Below are 27,673 nucleotides of genomic sequence, written 5' to 3' on the forward strand. Positions count from 1 at the left end.
CAGATTCATATTAAGGTACAATCGGAAACTAATAACAGGTCGATGTGGACAATACAGAGGCCTTACTGTATGCTTTACCAACACTGTCCACAGGGTGGCAGCATCATATACTTGAGTTTCACACAAATACCAAAACTAATATAGAGGTTCTGACATTTAATACTTAAGTCATAAAATCTACCTCTACACAGGTCTTTCATTGCGGTATATTAGGTAAAGATCATACAACAACACAGGCCTGCTAGGCTGCCACAATTATAATAATTTATTTATTTTACTACATTTTTTTTAAGGATCATTAACATTGATATGACTTCAAAGGCACTTCCTCACTTTTTGTTGCATCTTGTCGACCACTTATCCTGTTTTGACAAGGACTTAAAAAGCCTAACTCTTGGAGAAGCGTTGCACTTTCCAAAAACAACAACTCCAGGGGAGTTTAAAGTTGTTGAGACAAAGAGTGCATTGTGCATTTTCCCATGCCTGAAACATCTCACAGTTTGTAGTCAAATAAGGGCGATGGAACACAATGTACTGATAACATGGATTTTGTTTCAGAGCTGGGAACTATATGCCTGTACCATAGTACAAAGTAAAATTGATTATCTTTATTTTTAATGCAACACCTCTCAAATGTGCTAATTTTAGTATGTAATTTAAGAAAAGGATATAACCATTTTCAAGTCATTTTCATTTTGAATTTAAGTTTATTGTGTAACATTGGCATTTATTGCATTACTGAATGTGTACCATTATCAAATATAGTTTTATAAAAACAAAATAAAATAATAAAATATAGTAATTGAGGTTAGTCACATAGAATTATGAGAAAAGGTCCAAGGTTGTAATTTTACACCCTGGTTAAAAGTGATTGGAGCTCATGTGTTCTGATGGTTCGTCACCCTTCTCTGTTAGATGAAGCATCACTCATGAGCAGGGCACTGTGAGGATGTGGGAATCAGGCACATGCTGTTGCATGCTACATTTATTTTGTAGAAATGAATGCAGATCTACAAAAAAGTTCATATAGTCTGCTACATATAATTTTTTCAATTAAATGCCTCATAAGAAAAAGAGTGTGTGCTTCAATAAACAAATTTGTCCTTTTCCATTAAATGTGCATTAGAAATCTGCACACTGGAAAACTTTTCAAATCATTTTGTAGCTGCTTTTTTGTGATCGGGGTTGACATTCCTGTTCTTCATGTTTACATCAAGGCACAGTGCCAAAGACATCAAGACAAGAGCAGACATAATAACAGCTAAATAATTTAATTCAGAGTCATTCATTCTTACATTTTTCATAATTTGAGAGTTTAAAAAAATGTCCATTTGATTGTCTATGTCTCGCTCTCTCTCTCTCTCTCTCTCTCTCTCTCTCTCTCTCTCTCTCTCTAATCTAAATTTATTGTGTTTTGTTTGGGCAGGTTAATTATTTGAAAAAACTTTTTTGGCAGCATTTTTTTTGTTCTTTTTATTACAACCTTTCACTGTACTGTATAAACTGACATTGCCACATTAATATGCATTATTTGTCTTAAATAACATTAGAAAATCCATAATTAAAGAGATTTGCTGTGATTTATATTGGAAGCCCCCTGAAACTACAGTATATGCAGCACTCTTCTCTGAAGAGTCTTTCACTCAAATAAACCACTGAAAACATTTCATAGCTTTCACTTCTGATGGAATTCACAGCACATCATTTCAGTGTGTGATTGCTTGCTAACAATGTTCAGTCCACATTAATGCTCTGTGTGGGGAAAACAAACATAAAATGCCATATTAAGGCATTCCAAGAATGTGAAGGATTAGTTGACTTGTGTAAACAAAGAAGAAAAAGCATGGCCTAAAGATTCAAAGTATTTAAAGTTATGGTCTAAATATAAACATATCCATATGCTGACTGACACTAAAACGTAATAACAGTTAAATCTATAATATTATGATTATTGTTGGGAAGCGTTTTTGGATTCTAGAAATGCCCTGAATTAGGCCAGTCTTAACCATCTTTACATTCTGTGGAGAAAAACTGTAAGAACAGGAAAAACAGAAAACCTACAGAAATAGGTATACTGTTGATTTTCAGATTTATTGTGTATTTACTGTTTGTTGGTGTGGTAGACTAAAAGTTGTTCTTTACTTGCACAGTGAGATTTTTGGATAAACTCATTTAGTTACACCGGATTTGATCTGAGCCCTTAAGGAGAATAGGAATAATTATCCCATATATTCCCATCTAAGAGTTTCCTTTTGTTTGGATGTATTTTCTAGTTGTGAGCCCTGAGCAGAATAAAGGCTGTTTCTCAATCCATGCACATGCTTATCCTGGTCTTTATTTCAGTCTTACTGTGCTCTTGGCGGTGAGTTCAATGTTTTTCTCATTACAAGCTGAAAGACACAATAAACAGCTCAAATTTTCCTCACATTTAGTTTTAATACAAAAATTCACATTCTCACAGTGATCTGAACAAGAACTAAACATAAATGAGAATTAAACTGTAGGCTACTACAGTAGAGTCTGCGCTTTGTCTAAAGCAAATAACTAAATACTCAGGTGGTTACACATTTCTTAATTACAATCAATTACAATCAATAAAATAAATGATTTTTGTCATATCTATCTATTTTTCTTACATATAGGCCTATAGTTGTATTTTTATGTGCCCCTATTATCATTATAAACAACATTAACAAAACAAGAAGATCGATTACGTAATAAAATTTAATTAAGCTTCATTACATTTAAAATTCCTTAAAAGTTCAAGTAAGCTACCACAAATATGAATTCCTTTGCTCAATAGTTGGCTTTTTTTTTTTTTACTATAACTTCATTTGGTGTAAACTTATGTTTTGCACATTAGACCTAAGCTTCAATGGCGTAAAACTCGCAAAATAGTCAGTTTCGCAATAATAAATCTCTAAGCCCCTTTATTCATTCCAGGTGTCGTATTTCTCTGCATCGACTCAACGCATGCGGTGCTGATTGGACAATATCCTCTGTCGACAGCATATCAGCCAATAGCAAAGCTCCGCGCTTTTCCATCGCTTAACAAGGAGATGATCTCTTCTCCTGACGTCACACAGCAGCCGGTTGGGCCCGACTCATTCCCGCGAATCGGTTCTTTTGAACACTCAATTTCAATTGACCAGTTCATCCTTTTTTTTACGTCCGCACGTGTTTTCAGACGTCTCTTTGTATTTTCTATACTTTAAACATGTTGAATCTGTTTATTAAATTCGAGCATGGCACTTATTGGCTCATTTTGTGGCAGGCATGACCGAATGAGTGGTAAATTTGTATGACAATCAGTCAATACACACACACAATAAATACAAACAACGCAATTCTTATTTCATTATCTAATAAAATGTGAATATAATATTGATAGATATAATATTTCTCCGCGGTATTAAATGGCCCGAGAAACGATCTTACCAGACCAGTTGAATTTCTTGAACAAATCAATGTCCGACTCGCGAACCAGTTGATGCAAAAGTGAACCGGTTCACGAGTCCGAGCATCACTAGTTCAGGATTGGACCACACAGTTCGCCCAGTCTGTGTTACCAGCAGCAACAGAGAGAATCGGCGCACACTCGTATGTGTCACTGGCACTGAGGGGAGCGCTGGCTGTCATCCTCAACAAAGGAAGGCTTTAAGCGCGCTGTCTCCATGGTGACTGATGCCGTGTATCAGACATATATCATCCATAGGTTGTGCCATGCATTCAAGGAAAACGTGAATCGCGCGTGCCAGAAGAAGCCTTTTGCGCCAGAGTGCGCATTTGGAGAGGCGCATCAGCCGTGATCAGACTGCAGCTTTGCTGGATCATCGGACCTTGCTTTTGCATTTTATTTTGCTCTTTTGTTCCTGGGCTCTTTTTTTCTGTTGAAATATGATGTTGCGCTTCACGGCTGGCAGGCTGTTTGTCGGATTGTTCTTTTTGGGTTTTTTGCACAGTTTGGAGGTTCTTCCAGCAAGGGCAATAGATGGTGAGTATATGAGATGGTTTTTCATTTGGCATTTCATATCATCATACAACACCCACAATTCAGCAATTGTTGCCATGCTTTTAGACATCTTAACAATAGCCTACGGAGCATCCTTCAATACCCAAACTGCCTTAATACAGAGTTCGCTATCATGTCACCAGTTAGAAATTAAGGTTATGGGAAAGGTACATGGCAGGTTTCAAAATGGATTAGATAACGGTTTTTACGCTGAAGTAGCCCGCGCACGCATCATAACCAGCACAGGAGTGCAGATACATTGAAAATCTGTAGATGAACCATCACAGCGCACATGCCCAGAATACAACATGACACAGGCAACTTTTTCACATCAGCTTTCACGTCATGTGCACTGATCTCAAACCAGACAAAATGTCTGCTATAGGCCATTTGGAGATGCAAATAAATAAATAAATATGAAGTTGTGAGCTTACAACTTCTTTGCTAATTGGATTTTTGTGCGTTTTGCCGAGGAGACATTGTCATGTCCTGCTAGTCCTTTAATGAAGGAGATTGAATGATTAGATGTGTTATGCTGAATCAGAGCCCTATCATTTGAGTAGCTGCCTACATCTGCAGTCCAACAGGCCCTCTCCATCAATGACATGTACTTGGACAGGAAAGGAAGGAATGGTGATCTTATTTGGACTGAGGTACATGATGGATCGCTGCTTCTTTAAACTTTACTTCTCTTTGAAAGCTTTGCTGTCTCTCGCACATTATTTTTACATACACACAATGCTATGAGCAGACAAAGGAGCTTCAAGATACACGATTTGTGATTTGGATATACTATGAATCACCTAGAATGATACACAGGAATTTTGTCAAGTTGTACCTTCTGCTTTTAGTGCTGTAAATGCTATTCTGAAGTCAATAAATTGATGATGAATGTGTGTGTGTGTGTGTGAACTGGTTTGTGTGCAAGTAAATCCTAACTCTGGAAACAACTTCATACTTGTCTACTTAGCTATGCAAATGAGGACAAAGCACAGAATTCTTTGTTTCTGTATAAAGCTCCTGATAAATACTACAGATTATTCTTGCTATGGATGAAGTACTTTTTGCTTCTTCAAAACGTACAAAAGTTACACTGTTTATTAATTATTTTGACATTGAGAACAAAGGGAGGTTTTGGCAGATTGAATTAATTTACAGGAACAAGTTTGTCTACAAAGTATAGCTATCTTCACATACATATTTATCTGCTTGTTTACATTGTTTTGTCTTTAAGAAATGAATTTTTGTTTTGTTTATTATTTTGAGTAAACCTAAAATATTTCCTTAAAGGTATAGTACCCCCCCCCCCCACACACACAAAAATAAATAAATAATTAAAATAAAAAAAATCAGGCCAGATGCAGATGAGTTTTTTCAACAGATTTGTAGAAATGTAGCATTGCATCACTTACTCACCAATGGATGCTCTGCGGTGAATGGGTGCCGTCAGAATGAGAGTGCAAACAGCTAATAAAAACATCACAATAATCCACAGAACTCCAGTCCATAAGTTAACATATTCCAAAATATGTGTGTTTGTAAGAAACAAATCCATTATTAAAACCAGTCCTCTATCCATAATATTGTTTTTTTTTCACTAAAAAAGTTTTCTTGTCTGAATCATGAGAGAAATCTGCACAGATCAAGGAGTCCAAAAACAGTCCAGAGGAGCTCTAAACAAATATTTGAGTGGATTTGATGTGAGAGACAACAGGGTATGGACTTTTTCACTGGAAGAAGCATTATTATGGATTATGGACTCCATAATAGCAACAGTTTATATTAAAAAAGGCCTAAATGATGGAGTTTTATTTCATTCTTTTATTACAAACACTGCAGAAAATCCATTGGTGGGCAAGATATGTAATGCTAAATTGCTCTAACAATTGTTGTAAAATTGTTTCTAACAGACTGCAAAGCGCAGTTAAAAGTACTCTGATAATAACACAGTTTTCTCACAATGGCTTTTACCGCTGTATAGAATATTCACTCTCACTGAGCTGAAAGACTTCTTGTTCAGTTCAGTGGCTGGCTAAGCTCATCAATGGTGTTAATTAAGGGGCCCCTGTCAGACAAGTACACAGAAGGTTGCTGTTGGCTCTGGGTCCTTTGAGGTGACACACACTCTTTTCTCCCCCTTAAAGCAACCTCTACAACAAGGAATTAAAATACCAAAATTCTTTCAAAAGTATCATCCATATACTAGCATACCTAAGATGTCAGGCAAATGAACAGTTTAATTGATTAGTAGTGATTGAGTAGTGACAGACTAATATTTTATTATATTTTACTATACAGTATATCATTTGTCACTCATTCTGCCCGTGGTCCAAAATCTGTCAGCCATAGACAGTAAGATAATAAATATAATACATTTTGAATTACTTTTGAAATGATATGGTGTTACATTTGTTTCACTTGGGTGAAGCTGGAGTATGTTAAAATAGGTTGTTGTATCTCAACTTAATATGCAACTATAAGAAAGCCATTCATTTTCTTAAAAGTAAAAGCACTGTGACTCTGTAACACTGTCTAAACATCCTGAGCAGCTCAACACCAACATTAGCTCAACCCTGAGTTTGGGGAAATACTATCTGTTTGAGTTTTAACAGATGAGGGGCCTTTTTAAAAATACTTATTTTTGCTGCAATGCTAGTGGTGCAGAAATTGCACTTCATCTGTAATTTCAGCAATTTAGTGTACAGCACAATTGCTCTCACTGAATAGTGTTATATATATTTTTCCATTACATAGGCTATCCAGCCATATATGCTCCTCAGAAAAAACTGACATTAGTCCTCCAGAACTGCTTATCCTGATCAATGTGACTTTGTAGTGTATGTTTTAGTTGAAATTGAGGCTAAAGGGATCATTTACTCCAATAAGATCCAATTTTATAATGGATCACATAAGATCCAATCTTATGACTTTTTTCTTTCATGAATCACAAAAGGAGATGCTCCTGCAATTACAAATAAAATGAATGACGACAAAAATCCTAAAGTGGTTCTGATGCCATATGATTGCTTTGTGTGAGAAGCAGACCAGCTGAGTGGATAACGATACACTTTTACTGTTGTGCTTGGGTTAAACAAACTTCTACTTGAGTCCGTTAAGCCACTTTTGTGTTCAGCCAATGTCTTTATATTTCCTGACAGGTAACCTACCCCCTAAGGGTTTGACATTTCAAGAGATTGAGCTGATAGGAAACTCTTAATAAGAACTGAAGAGACATTATACCGTAAACGTTCTGCACAGCACAGGAAAGACAGAGAAAGGAGGAAATAAACAATGTTGAGACAGACGAGTGTGTTCCCTGCCCCCAACCTCAGTCTCCTTCACTCAACTGTGAAACACATCTGGATGGGGAAAGGTCATTTGTTTGGAGGTATGCATGAGGAGAGGGTGGATATTGTCCTAAACACCCTTTACACATTGATCACACCCTTAGGCTCGATGCAATTATTTTGAACAAGATGTTTGGTGAAAGAAACTTGCAGTCCCAGAAATGTGAAATATAAGAAGGAAGTAATATGGATTGGGGACGGTTGCATGTGAGACCTTAGAGCTGATGTCAAATGACAGGAGAAAGACTGAACTGCATTTCTATAAAAAAATTATCCATCCTCCCCCTTGGCAGTGTGGGTAATGTTGCATGATGTGCTTTAATGATCTTAATTAGATAATTAGGTTCAGTTTATGATTTGGGCACTTTGTTTGTTCCATACAGTAGGTTTAAAGCTAAGACGAAAATGAAAAATCGATCATCACTAAGTCAATTTGTATGACTATTTATCTTCTGTAGAAACTGAAAAATGTGAAATTTTGAAGAATGTTAACACTGCTCTTTTCCATACAATAACATCAGCAGTAACCAGGGACTGTCAAGTTCCAAAAAGGACACACACACACACACACAAACACACACACAAACATGTTGATATATGTGGTTTTCCGAGACTATCCATAGGCGTAATGGTTTTTTATAAATTAAAATAAAAAAATTTAATTTATTCATTTAGCAGACGCTTTTATCCAAAGTGACTTACAGTGTATCTTAGGCTAACAATTTTCAATTTTTATCTATCATGTGTTCCCTTGTGTACTGTGTACAACCTTGCGCTTCATAACGCAATGCTCTTCCACTTGAGCTACAGGAACACTATTTTATACTGTGCAAACTATTTTCTATTGTTCAACACCAACCCTACACCTAAACCTATCCCTCACAGAAAACTAACCATTTAGTATGTTTTTTAAGCCTTTTGAATTAAGGGGAAACAGGAAGTGTGCTCATAATCCACCTTCACATTGTAATACCTGTGTCGAACCCATGTCATTATACTTGAGTGCCCTCATAAACCACCCAAACCAGTACACACACACAACATTGTAAAAGTATCAGAAAAAGTTACTTCCTCAGTCATGGAATCTAGGCTCATTGGAAAAACATGCCTCTACTTACATTTTTGCAAATCTCCAAAACATACAGTTTCCAGCTGAATTCCACACTAGGTTTTGTTTTACATTTTTTTATTTAAGTTATGAAAATGTTTGGTTAAAAGGTTTAAAACAGGTTAACAAAATAGTCCTAATGAATTTTATACCAAATCCTCTGAAGTTGTTATTCCCCTCTAAACGTCACTTTCCGATGTGTGTTTCCACATATTCAAACATGGCCCATGAAGACACAATGTGCTAGGTTTGATTCCAGTGACACCAAACAGTTCCTGTGTCTCTCACAACCAAACTGCTCCACCCAGTTGCTAGAGATTTGAAAATTACTGCACAGACATTCTTTAAAATATATTCCTTTATGTTCCTCTGAAGAATGAAAGCAATAGAAGATTGGAATGACATGACGGTGAGAAATAATGATGAACTTTGGGTGAATTATCCTGCCTAAATGTCTAAGCTGGTTTGCCTGTCTAATTTGGTTTAAGATGGTCTTCTAGCCTTGGCTAAGCCAGTGTTTAGCCTCCCAGTCAGTTCGTCTCCCTGTTTGACCAGCTAAAAAGTAAGGGGCAAACCTGTTTAAACCTGTTTAAGATATTTTTCAGCAGTGTTATACCTTAAGAAAACAAGCGGTGTGCTACACTTCAGAAGTTCTGTGATGACCATTTCAGCCCATAGACAGTGTTTGCCATCTTTAACGTGTTAGTGAGGGTGAAGACTGTTTTACCAGTGTTCATGACAACAGAGCTGTTCTTGGAGCTCGCAGGGCTGGAAACATTGAGCTCACAGGGCCATAGCTGTCACATTACTCAGACGCTCGCTCGGCCGCCAGCAGGCTGAGATGGAGGAAAACAGCACTGAAGCAAGAGCTGAAGGAACACACGCTCATGCAGAGAGACTGTCGTTGCGTCCCATAAACGTTGAGCTGTTTGAGATTTTTATTTGTTGGAGCAGATAAGACTGAGGGAGTGACAGAAGAAATGTCTTTCTTTAAAAATGGGGTGAAAGAGTGGAGGAAAGCTTAGAGGAAAAGCCATTTCCTATCTTGAGACAAGACACAACACTTCTGTTGGGTTGTGGTAGGGGGTATTGATTCCTCAAATTACCACTGATTGGAAAACGCAAACACGCAGTAGTTGCTTTGGAAACATCCACTTTACATCTACTGGTTGTTCTTTCCCTGTCGATTGTGCTGGATCTCTTTCACTCGTTTTTCACTTCATTTAACTTTTTGAGTTGAATTTTTAATTTGGCTTTGTGTTTGCTTTATTGTTTGAATACAGAACCCTAACATTTTGAGGTTTAAAGTCCACTGGCAGTGAATAGCTGTCATACTTGACTAGACTGGTGTCTAAACAGAAGGCTGTAATGAGTGTTTGAGACAGCCTGTAGGCCTGTAGTTTACTGCTTTTAATGTAACTGACATTTCAGACTCTGCTGTTTATACAGTGGATTTCAAGTTTGTTAACAGCATACGTCATAATGGTGAGAAAGTCTAAATAATGAATAGGAAATTATACATGTGAGTCTGGACCTTCACTGACAAACCAACTGAATACAAACCGTCTACCTAAGAAATCTGTGATGACTTTACCTGGAAACGTTTACCTTTTTAGTGGAATATTTATAACCAGACATTTATCAAATGATGCCTCAAGAATTTCAAACAACATGTGGTGACACATATGTGGAAAATCTGATTATATAATGTTATATATTCACAATGAGTGTGTTTACATGCACTCTCTTAATGCGATTCTAATGAGATTTTGGCAATATTGCGATTAAACTTTTCCTCATGTTAACGCAATACTTCAGTCTAAATAAAGTGATTAAGATCATAATCACAGCAAGCATAATCGTATTAACATAGGTAGCATACAGCGATTTTAATCAAAATATGTGCTCAAGACGTACATGAATGATATGAAACATACCTGCATTAATACGCAGGTTACAAACGATGGCAAGGAAGAAAACATTGCATTTCTGGAGAGCCGAGGAAACAAGAGTTCATGTTAACATTAACATAATGCAGTACATTGATGGGTGAAAACACAGAAAAAATGACATTTTTAGGTGCGTCATTACAAAAACGTCAGAGACCGGATACACAAGAACCGGTGAACAGTTGTCTTTATAATGAGTAATGGTGGTAAAAAAAATAACAACCACAATGCTTAGCGAATAATACTAATAATGGAATTGCATGCAAATGAAAGTGAAGAGATTTGCTCTTGAAATTGAAACACCATAATGCGGTTAAGTTCTTACTCTGATTATTGGAAATAATTGCATTATTTGTGCTCATCTAAATATAGTCAATGTGTCTTAATGTTTTGTGACAGGTGCAGTTTCACATAGAGATGAACACTGACTCATCTTGTGTATGTTGTTGCTAGTTTATGCTAACTAGGAAACAGCAATGGAAACATTGCCAGATGAGTCTATAAGACACAACGGAATGGTGTTGGTATCCATAAGGTGGTAGGACTTGTTACTTACGTGTTAAGAACAGATACAATGTTATAGGGATGTAACAATTCATTCCACTCACGATTCAATCCGATTCACGATAATGATTTCACGATTCGATTTAGTTTTAAGACAAATTATAAATAAAAAGGTGTCGTTTTATTATTAGCATAAAACATGCACAAAACAAAGACAGCAGACTAATTAAAAATAACTAAAACAAAGGTGTTTTAATGTTTTTAGTCACATTTTTAGGTGTAAAATGCTGTGTAAATAATATGGTTACTCAAATTAGGAGAATAATTTTCAGAAATCAAAAGTAATTTAAGAGGAAGAATAAGTTATTCAGTTTTGATCCGAGATTATAAAGACTCACGTCAAGTAAGACCAGAAATGTGCATTAAAGTTGCACCTTGTTTTCTACCTCCTTTTAAATTCAGGAATTAAGCTGTAACTTAGAAGGCATTCTCAGTTCATTTCTGAATTGCACACAGCCCTGATTGACAGCATGTGTTATATTCTCCAGCGCTGTCCTCCACAAGTCTCCAGCACTCCATTTGTTCACTTCTTACCTTCGTTATCTTATCTTTATCGTTCTTTTCCTTTGTGCTGATCCAATTTTCTATATTCGCATTGTAATAAGGGTTGCATGCCATCTGCAAACTACAGCCTATTACTCAGTATTATTCATTGTTCACCTACTTTAGAGACTCCAGACGAGCCAGTCATCACTCATCTTTAAGAAAAATGCAGTGTTTCTTCTATGATGTATGTCTTCGATTATCTTTAATATGGTTATTTTTGTTCAATTCAATCTTTATTTTGCACGGAGCTCTGTTGTATTTTCATGTACACTTTGCTTGAGTTCTACCATATAAACATACCAGTGTTTCTTTAACCTCAGAATACTGAAGGACTGTCATCCAATTATTAGAAGAAAAAAATTATATTACATACAGAAAGTTATTATTATTATTATTATTATTATTTAAATAGAGAAAATTTAGTCTTTCCTTGAGTGTTTACTTTTTTTTCTCCAGTGTTTTCTTGAAAAACAAAATACTTGATGGTTACATGCCAATGATTAAATGTGTTTATTTATACATTTATAAACATTTAAAATGTGTTTAACGGCAAACCAGTATTACTGTGTTATAAAAATTGGTAGTGAATCCATGCGATTTTACTGATATTGGTTATTACTTATAAATAAATAAACAAAAAAAACATTCAGTCTGGAAACAATTATTTTTTATTTTCTTTTTTTAATGAAGTACAAATGCTACATATTTCTTATTCAATTTGTAATATAAATTATAAAACAATATCAAAATATCATTGTTAGCTATTATATGGAGTTTTTTGGTTTAATGTATTGACAGACCAACACTTTTAGCTTGTTTAACCTCTAATGTGTTATCAGTTCAATTAGTATAAAGGGCCCATTTTATGCAAAATTCACTTTTACATGTTGTTTGAACATAAATGTGTTAGCAGTATGTGAACACAACCACCCTAAAATTATTTATAAAAAAAATCCACCTGCTCCTTTTTTTTAAATCCTCATAAATCATAACCAGTGTCTCAGAACAAGCCGTTTGCATAATCTGGACAAAGTGACATCACATTTTACAGGCCCCGCCCACTACTGCTAACGAACACTGCGGTATTAGCATGTGTAATGGCCAAAACTGTATGTTTTGCATGCATCAAGTTATATTGCGGTGGGCCCTTTAAGAGACTGATTGCTTGGCTTAAGGCGCGCTGTGTGGTGATGACGTAGAAGGACTACGTGACTGTGTAACGAAAACCATGACAGATAATAAGTCCGCTCTGCCGCTTGTTATTCTTCTGTTTTTGCTTTATTTGTAACGCCAAGGAAGAGTTGATATCTCATGTATGAGAAGAGCGTGTTGCAGTGTACCAACCATTAAATGTGTGAGACACCAACTCCTCACTTCCTATCTCTTCATTTTAACGGACTTACTGAGTTATCCGAGTCAAAGCGTTACACATGGAGCCCACTTTGAGTGAACTGCACACAGTCTGTCCTGTTTATCTTCATCCCAGAGCATTTAAAAGTAGCTTTCATGTAAGAAATATCTTCTTATTAAAGCTACAGAAGTTTTTCAGTTAAGAGTAGTGAGTGATTTTCTGTTTTTATTTCATTCTTTGGCTCATATTAGCAGCATTGGAAGCAGTGGGTGCAATATATTACAGTTCTGCACATTTTTTATGTCTTACACACTCAGTTCAGTTAATGGAGCTATTTCCTCTAACGAGCTGATGATCTGAATCAGATGACCTGTTAAATAAGGGAGGCATAATGTGTAGAGTGAGGGTCCCCAGGACTGGAATTAAGAACCACTGTAATACACTGCTGTCAATTAATAACCAGATTTAATAGAAACATGCAATTTCTTTCCCAGCTGTTTACATTTACAGACATAACTGTGTTTTTGTAATTCATGTGTGATTTTAACATAACTTTGAGTGCATTTGACAGTTTAAGTGCAATAAGACATGAGAGAGAAATTTGTTTAGTGCTCACATGCCATGTGTCAGCCGCTTTCAGAAAACACTATGTCAGAAGTTTAAACTGATTTACTGGCTTTAAAATTCATGATTTTAGTGCGAAAGACATGATAATCAAAACCAAACCACTGTTTTGTTTTGGCAGAGTATCTGGGCAGGGAGCAGCAGCTCATTTGCATTTAAAGAAACAGGCACGATAACAACTTTTTTTTCTGCTTCCACTCAAAATAGGCATTTTCAAAATGATATAATATATGATCTGTTGGTTATTTTGAGCTGAAACTTCACAGACACATTTTGGGGACACCAGAGACTTATATTATATCTTGTAAAAAGGGGCTTAATAGGGCCCTTTAAACAAACTAAAAGTGTGGGTTTATCTATAATACATAAGATACTTCTCATCAAGACAATGAATCTTGCATAATATAGATAAACCCACACGTTTAGCTTGTTTCACCCCAAAATTTAATCAATAACAAGTGGAGATTTAGTTGTTCCCTCAAATTGACAGAATATTAAACATTGTTATGCAGTAATACTGAAAATGAAAGACTGGAATGAATCAACTTTCACCTTTATTTATTTATTTATTTATTTATTTGTTAACAACAGTTTATTGACATTTTCTTTTGGGAGCAGTATGAAACAAAAAGCAACTGTGCAAATTTAGAGCCCATCACAACCCGTCCCACCCGTTGTAGACAAAAAGAAAACATAAATACATAAAATGAAGATTAATTATAAAAATAAATTAAGTAATATTATTACAAGGGTTTGTTTAACCCCATTAATGAGTTATGCTGTCTAAAGATGTGTATATAAGTGAAGTGTGGCAGAAAACCTTCTAACCTCTTCCTCCCCGGACGTTGGACGGCTGTTTCTGGTTATAGATTCTGATTTATGACAGCATGTAAACACTCCCAGTTATTCCACTGCCATTACAGCTGCACTTCACTTCACTTCAGCACTGCATATGCACACTTCTCTAGGGCCTCAGTGTGAGAATTCAACTAACACAGTTAGTACTGTATGTGTAAAGAAAGGTAAAATTAACCAGCAGAACAGAAAATACATTGATTGTATTGAAAAAGTCAAAATTCTGAATAATAATAGCAAAACTGAATTTATTGTTTTTACTGCCTTGATCACAAGAGTAGTCTTTAGTTTTTGTTGTAGTGTAATACTGTATGTGTACATGCCTGCACTTTTTCCTCACTGTCAGAAAGCCATATAAAAACACCCTTCATGTCTTTGCAGCCCTGGAATGCTCTGAAAGAACCAATGGTTGAGCTTATTGAAGAAAAATATATGTAGTATAAAAACTAAATAAACACTGTATGCATGTTCACCTTAAAGAGAAACAGACTAGTGTGGGTTCATTTGAATTTCCTGCCACTAACATTTTTCAAACATTTCAGAACCTTAGTTGAATCAGACGTTTGAACTCTTTAACAATCACCAGTTTCAAACTACACTGTAAAAAGGACATGAAGTTATAAATAAACCAAAGATTATTGTTATTGTTGATGTTGTTGTTTTGGGAGAAAATACTATTTTCTGTTTTTCTACTTAAAAATTTCATGATTAATTTAATATTACTTACTGTTTCTTTTTAACTGTTTGTCAAACTTACAATTTCGGAGTGAAAATTGCTTCTACACCAATTTTCTTTTTCTTTTTTTTTGGCAGCAAATCAATTAAGCTAATTGGAGATATGCTAATGCAATGTTTTAAATTAATGTGTTTTAATCAAAAAGCTGTCTGTAAGTCTAATTTGGTATTTAAACAAATGTTAGTAATTTAAAAAAAAATATTGCAAATAACAGGGAGCCAATTGAATGTAAAATTTTGAAGTAGAAAGACTGAAATGGTATTTTCTTGTAAAATTTATTCCAGTTATATTTGCTGTATTTAGAACTGTCTTCAACAACAACAAAATATTATTATTATTCTTATTATTTATTTTTTACAGTGCATATGTTATAATGTACAAACCCGATTCCAAAAAAGTTGGGACACTGTACAAATTGTGAATAAAAACAGAATGCAATGATGTGGAAGTTTCAAATTTCAATATTTTATTCAGAATACAACATAGATGACATATCAAATGTTTAAACCGAGAAAATTTATAATTTTAAGGGAAAGATAAGTTGATTTTAAATTTCATGGCATCAACACATCTCAAAAAAAGGACAAGGCCATGTTTACCACTGTGTGGCATCCCCTCTTTTTTTATAACAGTCTGCAAACGTCTGGGGACTGAGGAGACAAGTTGCTCAAATTTAGGAATAGGAATGCTGTCCCATTCTTGTCTAATACAGGCTTCTAGCTGCTCAACTGTCTTAGGTCTTCTTTGTCGCATCTTCCTCTTTGTGATGTGCCAAATCTTTTCTATGGGTGAATGGTCTGGATGGGAGCATATGTTGTTCTAGAACTTGGATATACCTTTCAGCATTGGTGGTGCCTTTCCAAATGTGTAAGCTGCCCATGCCACACACACTCATGCAACCCCAAACCATCAGAGATGCAGGCTTCTGAACTGAGCGCTGAGAACAACTTGGGTTGTCCTTGTCCTCTTTAGTCCAGATGACATGGCGTCCCAGTTTTCCAAAAGAACTTAAAGCCTTGACCCTTACGCACAGAGATTGTTCCAGATTCTCTGAATCTTTGGATGATATTATGCACTGTAGATGATGATAACTTCAAACTCATGTTGCCAATTGACCTAGTAAATTGCAAACAGCTCCTCCAGCTGTTCCTTATATGTACATTTAACTTTTCCGGCCTCTTATTGCTACCTGTCCCAACTTTTTTGGAATGTGTAGCTCTCATGGAATCCAAAATGAGCCAATATTTGGCATGACATTTCAAAATGTCTCACTTTCAACATTTGATATGTTATCTATATTCTATTGCAAATAAATAAGTATATGTTTAAATAAGTATAAGTTTAATAAAAAAGTATAAGTTTATGAGATTTGTAAATTATTTCATTCCTTTTTTTACTCACAATTTGTACAGTGTCCCAACGTTTTTGGAATCGGGTTTGTAGAATATAATCTCACTGAACGTCTTTCGAGTTTCCTGCAGAAGGGAACCTCAGTGTTGTGGAGGAATAGCAGATAGCAGACTGGAGGTTTATAAAGAGCTTTTGAGAAGGTGGTCTGGAATGAATTCACACTTGATTCCAAATAAACAACCAATGAAAAGTGGTCAAATTTTTTGCTCCTTATGCAGCCAAACCAGAACAAGATGTCCTTTGATGGCGTCTACACTCGATGCATCACTAGCACTGGTGTGGGAACACTGACCTGGATGTGTGGAAGCACGCAGGTCTGACTCTAAACGCATACAGTCAGGAGAAGAGCGGGAAACAGCTCAACACAGACTGCCTCTTTTCCAGTGGCTTGGCTTCTGGAAATACTTTTTCTATTCAATTTCTCCATTAGGCATTTCAGACATTTCTTCAATAAAGAGTACTGAACCTTGAACCAGACCAACTAATTAGCGCCCGAGCACCGATGGTGCGAGGACCCTCTTGTATCTGCTTAGTTTTTATTAGGGCCCGAGCACGGAAGGTGCGAGGACCCTATTGTATCTGCTCCGTTTATTAGGGCCCGAGCACCGAAGGTGTGAGGACCCTCTTGTTTCTGTTCCGTTTATTATTATTAGGGCCTGAGCACCGATGGTGTGAGGACCCTCTTGGAATTGCTCAGTTTATTATTGTTATTATTATTATTATTCTTCTCCAAAATTAATCGCATTTTTGAGGGCCTAAACATGCTCGTCAAGTCATGAAACTTTGCACACACCTCAGAACTGGCGAAAATTTACGTCTGATATGGGTTTCAGAAGTCGGTGTGGCAAAATGGCTCAACAGTGCTACCTATACACGTTCAACGGTGTGCGCCTCCAGCTACGTTTCACGTACATGTATGAAAATCGGTATACACATGTAACTCTCCAACAAATAAAATTAATAAAATAATAATATAAAAATAATAAAATAACAAAATAATAAAATAACAATAATAATAAAATAAAATAATAATAAAATTATTTATTTGATTTATTTTTATTTAACTCTCCAATACCTACAAAAAAGTCTCTTGGAGCAAAATCCGAAACCCAACAGGAAGTCGGTTATTTTTAATTTTATGAGCAAATTTTGTGTCATTTTTGTCATTTCCATGCGTTGTATTTTAGCGAACTCCTCCTAGAGATTCATTCAGATCAACACCAAATTTGGTATGCCTAATCTAAAGGCCTTTTCGATGTTAAATTGCGAAGATTTTGAGTTTTCGTTTAAGGGCGTGTCTGTGCGAATTTCGATGATTCGCCATGAAAAATTAAGTTGCTATAACTCAGACATACAATGTCCAATCTGCCCAAAACTTCACATGTTTAATAAGACTCCTGACCAGAACATATTTACATGCCCATATTCAGTTATACTCATAGCGCCACCTATAGGCAACTGGAAGTTACATATTTTACGCTTTGACAGACTACTCCTAGAAATTTTTTTATGGTCAGTCTAATCTAAAGGTCTATGCAATGTTAAATTGTAAAGATCTTGAGTTTTCGTTAAGGGCCCATGGCGCAGTGACAAAATTCAAAGTCTGGGAATAAAAGATGTTATGACTCAGGCATAAAATATCCGATCTTGCATAAACTTCACATGTTTGATAAGAGTCCTGGCATGAACAGATGTGAAGGCCAATATTCCATTGGGTGTGTCAAAATGACTTGATAGCGCCACCTATACCCTTTCAACGGAGTGTGCCTCGAGCTATGTTTCACGTACATGTATGAAAATCAGTACACACGTGTAACACACCAATACCTACGAAAAAGTCGCTTGGTACGAAATCCGAATCCCAACAGGAAGTCGGTTATTTAGAATTTTCTGAGCAAAAATTCAGTCTTTTTTGCCATTTTCAGGGGTTGTACTTTAATGAACTCCTCCTACAGATTTATTCAGATCAACACCAAAGTTTGTCAGTTAAATCTAAAGGCCTTTGCGATGTTAAATTTCGAAGATCCTGAGGTTTCGTTAAAGGGCGTGTCCGTGGCGACCTGACAAAGTTTGATGTTTCGCCATGAAAAAGGAAGTTGCTGTAACTGCCCCAAACTTCACATGTTAGATAAGACTTCTGCCCTTAACAGATCTACAAGCCCATATTCAGTTATAGTCATAGCGCCACCTGCTGACAACAGGAAGTGACATGTTTTACACTGCGACAAACTACTCTTAGAAATATTTTGACATTAATGTATTTTTTGTGGTCTGTCTAATCTAAAGGCCCGAACAATGTGAAATTGTGGAGATCTTGAGTTTTTGTTAAAGGGCGTGTCAATAACTCCATGACAAAATTTGATGTCACGCCAAAGCAAGAGAAGTTGTTGTAACTCAGGCATAAAATGTTCAATCTTCCCCAATCTTCACATGTTCGATAAGAGTCCTGCCCTGAACACATCTGAAGGCCAATTTTCCATTATAGTGATAGCGCCACCTACTGGCAACAGGAAGATTGGCACATATATATGAAATAAACATTGATAAATTCTACTTATATTTATGAGTTTAAATGCATATTTCTCACCGTTCACCTATTTACTAAAGCCACTCGCTGCCGGTGAGCCAGGGTGCGAGGGACAGTTCACCGCTGCTTGCAGCTTTAATTAGGGCCCGAGTACCAAAGGTGTGAGGACCCTTTTGTATCTGCTCCGTTTATTATTAGGGCCCGAGCACCGATGGTGCGAGGATCCTCGTTTCTGTTTAGTTTATTATTATTAGGGCTCAAACACCGATGGTGCAAGGACCCTCTTGTTTCTGTTCCGTTTATTATTAGGGCCCGAGCACCGATGGTGCGAGGACCCTCTTGTTTCTGCTCCGTTTATTATTATTCTTTTTTTTTCTGAAACTTTCTCGAAAAGTCATGAAACTTGGCACACACGTCAGAACTGGCAAAAGATTAGGTATGATATGGTTTGCTAAGGAAGGTGTGGCAAAATGGCTCGACAGCGCCACCTATAAATTTTCAACGAAGTGCATCTTGAGCTACGTTTCACGTACTTGTACGAAAATCGGTACACACATGTAACACACCAATGTCTACAAAAAAGTCTCCTGGTACAAAATCCAAATCCCAACACGAAGTCAATTATTTTTTTTCTCAGCAAAAATTTTGTCATTTTTGCCATTTTCAGGGCTTGTACTTTAACGAACTCCTCCTAGAGATTTATTCAGATCAACACCAAAGTTTGTCAGTGTAATCTAAAGGCCTTTGCGATGTTAAATTGCGAAGATCTTGAGTTTTGTTTTAAGGCGTGTCCGTGGCGGCCTGGCGAATTTTGATGATTCGCCATGAAAAATGAAGTTGCTTTAACTCAGACATACAATGTACAATCTGCACCAAACTTCACATGTTTGATAAGACTCCTGACCTGAACAGATCAACATTCCCAAATTTAGTTATAGTCATAGCGCCACCTGCTGGCAACAGGAAGTGAATGTTTTACGCTGCAATGAACTACTCCTAGAAATTTAATAAAATTAACGTTTTATTTTGGTCAGTCTAATCTAATGGCCTTTGCGATAGTGAATTGTGAATATCTTGAGTTTTCGATAAAGGGCGTGTCTTTGGCGCCGTGACAAAATTTGATGTCTCGCCATGGGAATAAAATTTGTAACTCAGGCATAAAATGTCTGATCTTCCCCGAACTTCACATGTTTGATAAGAGTCCTGGCCTGAACACAGCTGAAGGCCAAAATTCCATTGGGTGTGGCAAAATGGCTCGATAGCGCCACCTATACACTTTTAACATAGCGCGCCTCGAGCTCCGTTTCATGTACATGTATGAAAATCAGTACACACATGTAACACATGAATATCTACAAAAAAGTCTCTTGGTAGGAAATCCAAATCCCAACAGGAAGTCAGTTATTATTTTTTTCCTCAGCAAAAATTTAGTCATTTTTGCCACTTTCAGGGCTTGTACTTTAACGAACTGCTCCTAGAGATTTATTCAGATCAACACCAAAGTTTGTCAGTGTAATCTAAAGGCCTTTGCGATGTTAAATTGCGAAGATCTTGAGTTTTCGTTTAAGGGCGTGTCCGTGGCGGCCTGGCGAATTTGATGATTCGCCATGAAAAATGAAGTTGCTATAACTCAGACATACAATGTCCAATCTGCACCAAACTTCACATGTTTGATAAGACTCCTGACCTGAACAGATCAACATTCCCAAATTTAGTTATAGTCATAGCGCCACCTGCTGGCAACAGGAAGTGAATGCTTTACTCTGCAATGAACTACTCCTAGAAATTTACTAAAATTAACATTTTATTTTGGTCAGTCTAATCTAAAGGCCTTTGCGATAGTGAATTGTGAATATCTTGAGTTTTCTATAAAGGGCGTGTCCTTGACGCCGTGACAAAATTTGATGTCTCGCCATGGGAATAAAATTTGTAACTCGGGCATAAAATGTCTGATCTTCTCCAAACTTTACATGTTTGATAAGAGTCCTGGCCTGAACACAGCTGAAGGCCAATATTCCATGGGGTGTGGCAAAATGGCTCGATAGCACCACCTATACACTTTAAACATAGCGCGCCTCGAGCTCCAATTCACGTACATGTACGAAAATCAGTACACACATGTAACACACCAATACCTACAAAAAACTCTCTGAGTACGAAATCCAAATCCCAACAGGAAGTTGGTTATTTTGAATTTTCCCTGCAAAATTGGTGTTGTTTTTGCCATTTTCAGGGGTTGTACTTTAACAAACTCCTCCTAGAGATTTATTCAGATCAACACCAAACTTGGTCAGTGTAATCTAAAGGCCTTTGCTATGTTAAATTGCAAAGGACTTGAGGTTTCGTTATAGGGCATGTCCATGGCGGGCTGACAAATTTCGATGTTTCGCCTTGAAAAAGGAAGTTGCTATAACTCCGACATACAATGTCCAATCTGCCCCAAACTTCACATGTTGGATAAGACTCTTGACCTGAACAGATCTAAATGCCAGTATTCAGTTATAGCCATAGCGCCACCTGCTGGCAACAGGAAGTGGCATGTTTTATGTTGTAACAAACTACTCCTAGAAATTTAATGACATCAACATTTTATTTTGGTCAGTCTAATCTAAAGGTCTTTGTAATGTTAAATTGTGGAAAACTTGAGTTTTTGTTAAAGGGTGTGTCCATGGCGCGGTGACAAAATTTGATATCTCGCCATGGGAATAGAAGTTGTTGTAACTCAGGCATAAAATGTCCGATCTTCTCCAAACTTTAGATATTTTGAAAGAGTCATAGCCTGAAGACATGTAAAGGCCAGTATTCAGTTATAATCATAGCACCACCTGTTGGCAATCGGAAACATCATGCAGGAAGATTGGCAGATATAAATGACTTTGACATATTCCACTTATATTTACAACTTCTAATGCATATTTCTCGCCGTTCACTTTTTTACTTAAGCCACTCGTTGGCAGTGAGCTGGGTGCGAGGGCCCGTTCATCGCTGCTTGCAGCTTTAATTAGGGCTCAAGCCTGGAGGGCGAGAGCCCTATTGTTTTCCTTAGGATTATTTTTTATTATTATTATTAGGGCCCGAGCACCGATGGTGCGAGGACCCTCTTGGAATTGCTCCGTTTATTATTATTATTATTATTATTATTATTATTCCGCTTCTCCAAAATGAATCGCATTTTTGAGGGCCTAAACATGCTCAAAAAGTCATGAAACTTTGCACACACCTCAGAACTGGCGAAAATTTATGCCTGATATGGGTTTCAGAAGTGGGTATGGCAAAATGGCTCGACAGCACCACCTATAGACGTTCAGCGGAGTGCGCCTCGAGCTATGTTTCACGTACTTGTACAAAAATTGGTACACACATGAAACACACCAATACCTACGAAAAAGTCTCTTGGTCCGAAATCCGAATCCCAACAAGAAGTCAGTTATTTAGAATTTTTTCTGCAAAATTGTTTTTGTTTTTGCCATTTTCAGGGGTTGTACTTTAACAAACTCCTACTAGTGATTTATTCAGATCAACACCAAACTTTGTCAGTGTAATCTAACGGCCTTTGCGATGTTAAATTGTGAAGATCTTGAGGTTTCGTAAAAGGGCGTGTCCATGGCGGCTTGACAAATTTTGATGTTTCGCCATGAAAAAGGAAGTTGCTGTAACTAAAACATACAATGTCCAATCTGCCCCAAACTTCACATGTTAGATAAGACTTCTGCCCTTAACAGATCTACATGCCCATATTCAGTTATAGTCATAGCGCCACCTGCTGGCAACAGGAAGTGTCATGTTTTACGCTGCGACAAACTACTCCCAGAATTTTTTTGACATTAAATGTATTTTTTGTGGTCAGTCTAATCTAAAGGCCTGTGCAATGTTAAATTGTGGAGATCTTGAGTTTTTGTTAAAGGGTGTGTCCATGGCGCCATGACAAAATTTGAAGTCTCACCACAGCAAGAGAAGTTGTTGTAACTCAGGCATAAAATGTTCGATCTTCCCCAAACTTCACATTTTGATTAGAGTCCTGGCATGAACACATCTGAAGGCCAATATTGCATTATAATGATAGCGCCACCTGCTGGCAACAGGAAGATTGGCACATATATGCAATATACTTTAATATATTCCACTTATATTTATGACTTTAAATGCATATTTCTCAACGTTCACCTTTTTACTAAAGCCACTCGCTGCCGGTGAGCCCGGGTGCAAGGGCTCGTTCATCGCTGCTTGCAGCTTTAATTATTATTATTATTTTTATTTTTTTCTAATGTTACGGGGGCTTTTGGGGTCCTTAACATGCTCGAAAACTCTTGAAAATTGGCACACACCTTGGAACCTGCGGCCATTAGGGCCGGGCAGAGACTGATACACGGGCGTGGCACAGGGGCTCTACAGCGCCCCCTGGAATACTGAGGGCCATATATCATACATACTTGCACGTAGACACATGAAGCTCGCTACACATGTAGAGCTCATCAAACCAAACAACTTTCGTACTGCATGTCATAGGCTCCGCCTAACAGGACGTTGGCTATTTAGGGTTTAGTATTCATATTTTTCGTCAAAGTTGTGGGGGCTTTTGGGGTCCTTAACATACTCAAAAACTCTTGAAAATTTGTGCAAATTTTGGAATCTGTGACCTTTAGGAGCCTGCAGAGGCTGGGACCCGGGCGTGGCATAGGGGCTCTATGGCGCCCCCTGGATCACAGTCAGAAATGGTGATGTATAGCTCACACATACTTGCACATATTCATATGTAACTCAGTACACATATAGATCTCATCGTGCCGAACAACTTTCGTATTGCATGTCATAGGCTCCGCCCAACAGGAAGTCAGCTATTTAGAGTTATGTAAAAAGCGCATGCTCTGGAATTTGAAATACTTGTCATAGGTTTTTTAGCCGATTGACACCAAACTCGGTCAACATGATCTCAAGACATTGGGGATGAAAAATTGCCAGGGGATTTTTGATATCTCAAACGGTTTGCTCGTGGCGAGTTGTTGAATTTATGGCGAGAAATGAGAAACAGGACGTGTCTAATAGCATCCACATACACTACCTGATTTTAAAAGTTATAGCGCCACCAACTGGCAGCAGGAAGTGTGTCATTTTCAAAATGCTTTGAATTCAGCATCTTATTTTTACTCAATTTGCTTCAAACTTCATCAGAATAATGTTAAAACAAAGCCTATATAAATCTGCTGGGCGGATATCAATATCTAAAAATATTGTTGCCGTGGCAACATGTCAAACTGGAATACTTCTCAGGTGATTTTGAGGCATATAACATACTTAGAATTTCATGAAATTCAGAACACATATCAGTATTAGTGACAGCTAGACAATGGCAAAAGCTTTTAAAAGGGCGTGAAGGAGGCACTCAATAGCGCCACCTTTTGTCAAAAGTGAAGGGGGTTAGTTTTAGCTACAGACACCAAACTCAGTACAAATTATTGGTCTTATCAAGACGGACAACTTTCTAATTTACAGTCATCAGTTACGACCAACAGGAAGTTGGCTATTTTGAATTGAATATGGATTTTTGGGAAAATTCTGCTGTGAATTAATGCATAGTGCTCAGAGGAGAAGTACACTTGACACACCAAACTTTGTCTACATGTTGAAAAAACATTGAGGAACTTAAATTGTGAATGGGTTTTGGATAGCTTGAATGGTTTTGCCGTGGTGATTTTTTGAAATGACCATAAAAGGGAATCATTAATTGTATTGTATTTTTAAATTGCAGCTTCCAAACACGTCAAAGATTTTTTTCATACAGATGAAAAAGTCATTCTGAGGAAATATGCATAGTTTCACGACTTTACAACACTGTATGGATAACAGACAATTAAAAAAACTGTCAGACATCTCATCTCACTCTGTCCCTCTGTTTGAGTATATGTGCTTAGACTTCCATTGTCTGAGAGAAATAGCGCCCCTACAGGGGCAATTCCCGGACTAAAAAAGGGAGTAGACTCTCCTTTAGTTTCTCTTTTAAATCGGTTAAAATACAAATAAATACTTAGATTTAATTCACACTGACAAGCTAAACCAACATATATGATTATTACCGGGTCAGGGCTCATTGATAATTGATGTGTGGTCAGTAATACGTGAGAAATACGAGAGATGAATCACCGCTCTGAGCTGGAGCGTGTGGAATGACGAGCCCAGAAAACAGAGTTTATTCTTGTTTTATAGCTTTTAAAAATAAAATATTAAAGCGATATCACACAATTCACCAATTAGAACACACCAAGAGCTAAATTCAGATGTTTTTGAACTGTTTGTGTGAAAATGAAATATTTGCAGCTGCCTATCTGAAATCACCGCTCCGATCAGCGCGTACAGTGTCACAAGTTCAAAACTAACGAATTTATTCTTGTTTAAGAGCTTTTTAAAATAAAATATTACCACAAATGCACACAATACACCCATTATAACACAACAAAAGCTAAATGCAGGTGTTTGTGACCCGTTTAAGTGTGAAAGACTATTTGAAAGCGCGACTGGCACAATAACATATATATCTCGAGCTGCAGGATTCTGCCTTTCGTCATACGAACGAACACATCACGGACAAGATTATTTCAAAATACATAATAGCTTGGAGAATATAAACGAAAACAGCCACGTCTTGGCTGCTTTTTTATGTGTACATATTTATTTACTTTTTTATACATTTTGTATAATTTCATAGTTTTTGTATTATAAAAACAAAAATAAATTTAGCCAGTCACATAGAAATATCTTAGGCCTTATCCTTTTCTGACAGTTTTAGGGATTTTTAAAAATCCTAAAAAACCTTATTTGTGCTGCAAATAATAATTTCAAAGTAATTTGATACTGACCTATGACATCCTGTGACATGATATTTATTTGAATTTACATACTCTCATGGATGTAACAGTAAATCTGTTCAGCTCACAGATGAAGACTAAGCTGTAATGCAAGCAGAACTTTCACAAATGCTTGTAGGTCAATAAAATCATTACAAAACACTTATAAATAATTTAAGGATTTGATAACACTGTAAAATAATGTCTAATTTGTTAACATTAGTAAATGCATTGGTAACACTTTATAATAACTGCACTCATTAGTAAATATTCAGTTTAAGCTTTATAAAGCCTTGTCTTAACATTAATAGTCAATACTAAGCAGTTTATAAATACAGCCATACATAGCTTGTTCTTGGTTTATAAGCACATTTATTACAAAGGAAAGTAAAGGGTCAGTTATCTTCCTAAGAAAAATTAAAATAAACAAATAACAACACAGATTGATACAGAACTCAGAAATATTTATTTCAATATGCAATAAAAGTAAACTGTACACTTGAATTATATATACATATATATATGTATATATATATATATATATATATATATATGAAAATTTTCGGCCGAAAATGGCGTTTTCGGTTTTCGGCCGATAGACTTTTATCACCGAAACAATACGACCGAAATGTTTTGATGACGCAAACAGAAACCGCGACCTGCACGTGCACCTGCATAGCGCAGACCACGAGCTCCCCGCGACAGTCACTTCACACCAGTGAGAACATTCTCTCTCTTCTTTATTCCTTTATTCGCAGCACTAAAGCGTCTCCTAACAAAGAGATTAAGACGGACCACGAAGTGAAAACAAAGAAAAGTACAGTCTTATAGAGTCTGTTAGCACACGTCTCACTGAGATCTATTCGGATCCTCTGCACTTCATCGCGAATGTGCTTGATCCGCGTTATAAAGACCATTACTTGGATTCGGAAATAAGGCAGCGTGCACGAGAAATGATCCAGGCCGCGCTGGATGCGGAGAACCCGCGTGGAGACGGAGAAGCGCCAAGCGCAGGAGACTGAGAGAAAAAAAGACTATAGTCTTGAGGGGCATGCACCCTCGTTGTCTGATGTGTTCAGTGGAATTCTGCAAGAAAGAGCCTCAAATAATAATAATATGTTGGCTATTTTGTTCTTAGGCTACTATTTATGTGACATTATATATATATATATATATATATATATATATATATATATACACACTTACATAATATCAGATTGTAGCCATTTTCCTGCTAGATTTCTGCTTTAATTTGATAAAAATGTTTATTTATGCCCCGGCCCTATTTAAATACACTCTCTCAAATATTTCTCAAATGTCAGGCAGATGACAAGCTCAACTGCTCAACAGCTAGATGGTTATCTGTCTGAAGTCCCCATCCCCAGAAGTGATAACAGTCTTGCCTTTACTGGATAAGTAATGCACTTTCTAGTCCTACAGAGAAAAATTTCAAATGCACTTCATCTAAATGCACTTTGTTTTTATGAGAGAACAGTTCATTTTAAAACCTTTCTGCAGGCCAGTAGGCCTGTACATTATTATTTAATATACACATGAGTGGGATACATTTTTAGTTTGAATTTTATTTTAATACTGTGCATTGTTGCAATGTGCTTAATAAATATTTGCATAATTTGTAATTATGTATTTTTATGTTTTTTTTATGTATATGTTATGTTTAATAATTTATGTAATTGTAATTATCTTTGAAACTTTAATATTAATTTATGCAATTGCAATGTCTTAATTTTAGTAAAGTTAGTACACTGTCATAGCAATAAATGCAATGGTACTAATAATTGTCA

The 27,673-nt window shown here is 36.6% G+C and overlaps 1 protein-coding gene across 6 annotated transcripts in view; it reads left to right on the plus strand.

Moving 5' to 3' along the window:
- Positions 1 to 3,559: 3,559 nt before the first annotated feature.
- The window catches only part of LOC132119172 (low-density lipoprotein receptor-related protein 1-like), a 182,483-nt gene continuing 158,369 nt past the window's right edge, over positions 3,560 to 27,673 (plus strand). For all 6 annotated transcript variants that reach the window (XM_059528940.1, XM_059528944.1, XM_059528941.1 and 3 more), the window contains exon 1: positions 3,560 to 3,994. In XM_059528940.1, the coding sequence (XP_059384923.1) occupies positions 3,898 to 3,994 (97 nt within the window). In that variant the 5' untranslated portion in view covers positions 3,560 to 3,897. The remainder of the gene's footprint in view (positions 3,995 to 27,673) is intronic.

Source organism: Carassius carassius, chromosome 38 (assembly GCF_963082965.1).
Source record: "Carassius carassius chromosome 38, fCarCar2.1, whole genome shotgun sequence".
Taxonomy (NCBI): domain Eukaryota; kingdom Metazoa; phylum Chordata; class Actinopteri; order Cypriniformes; family Cyprinidae; genus Carassius; species Carassius carassius.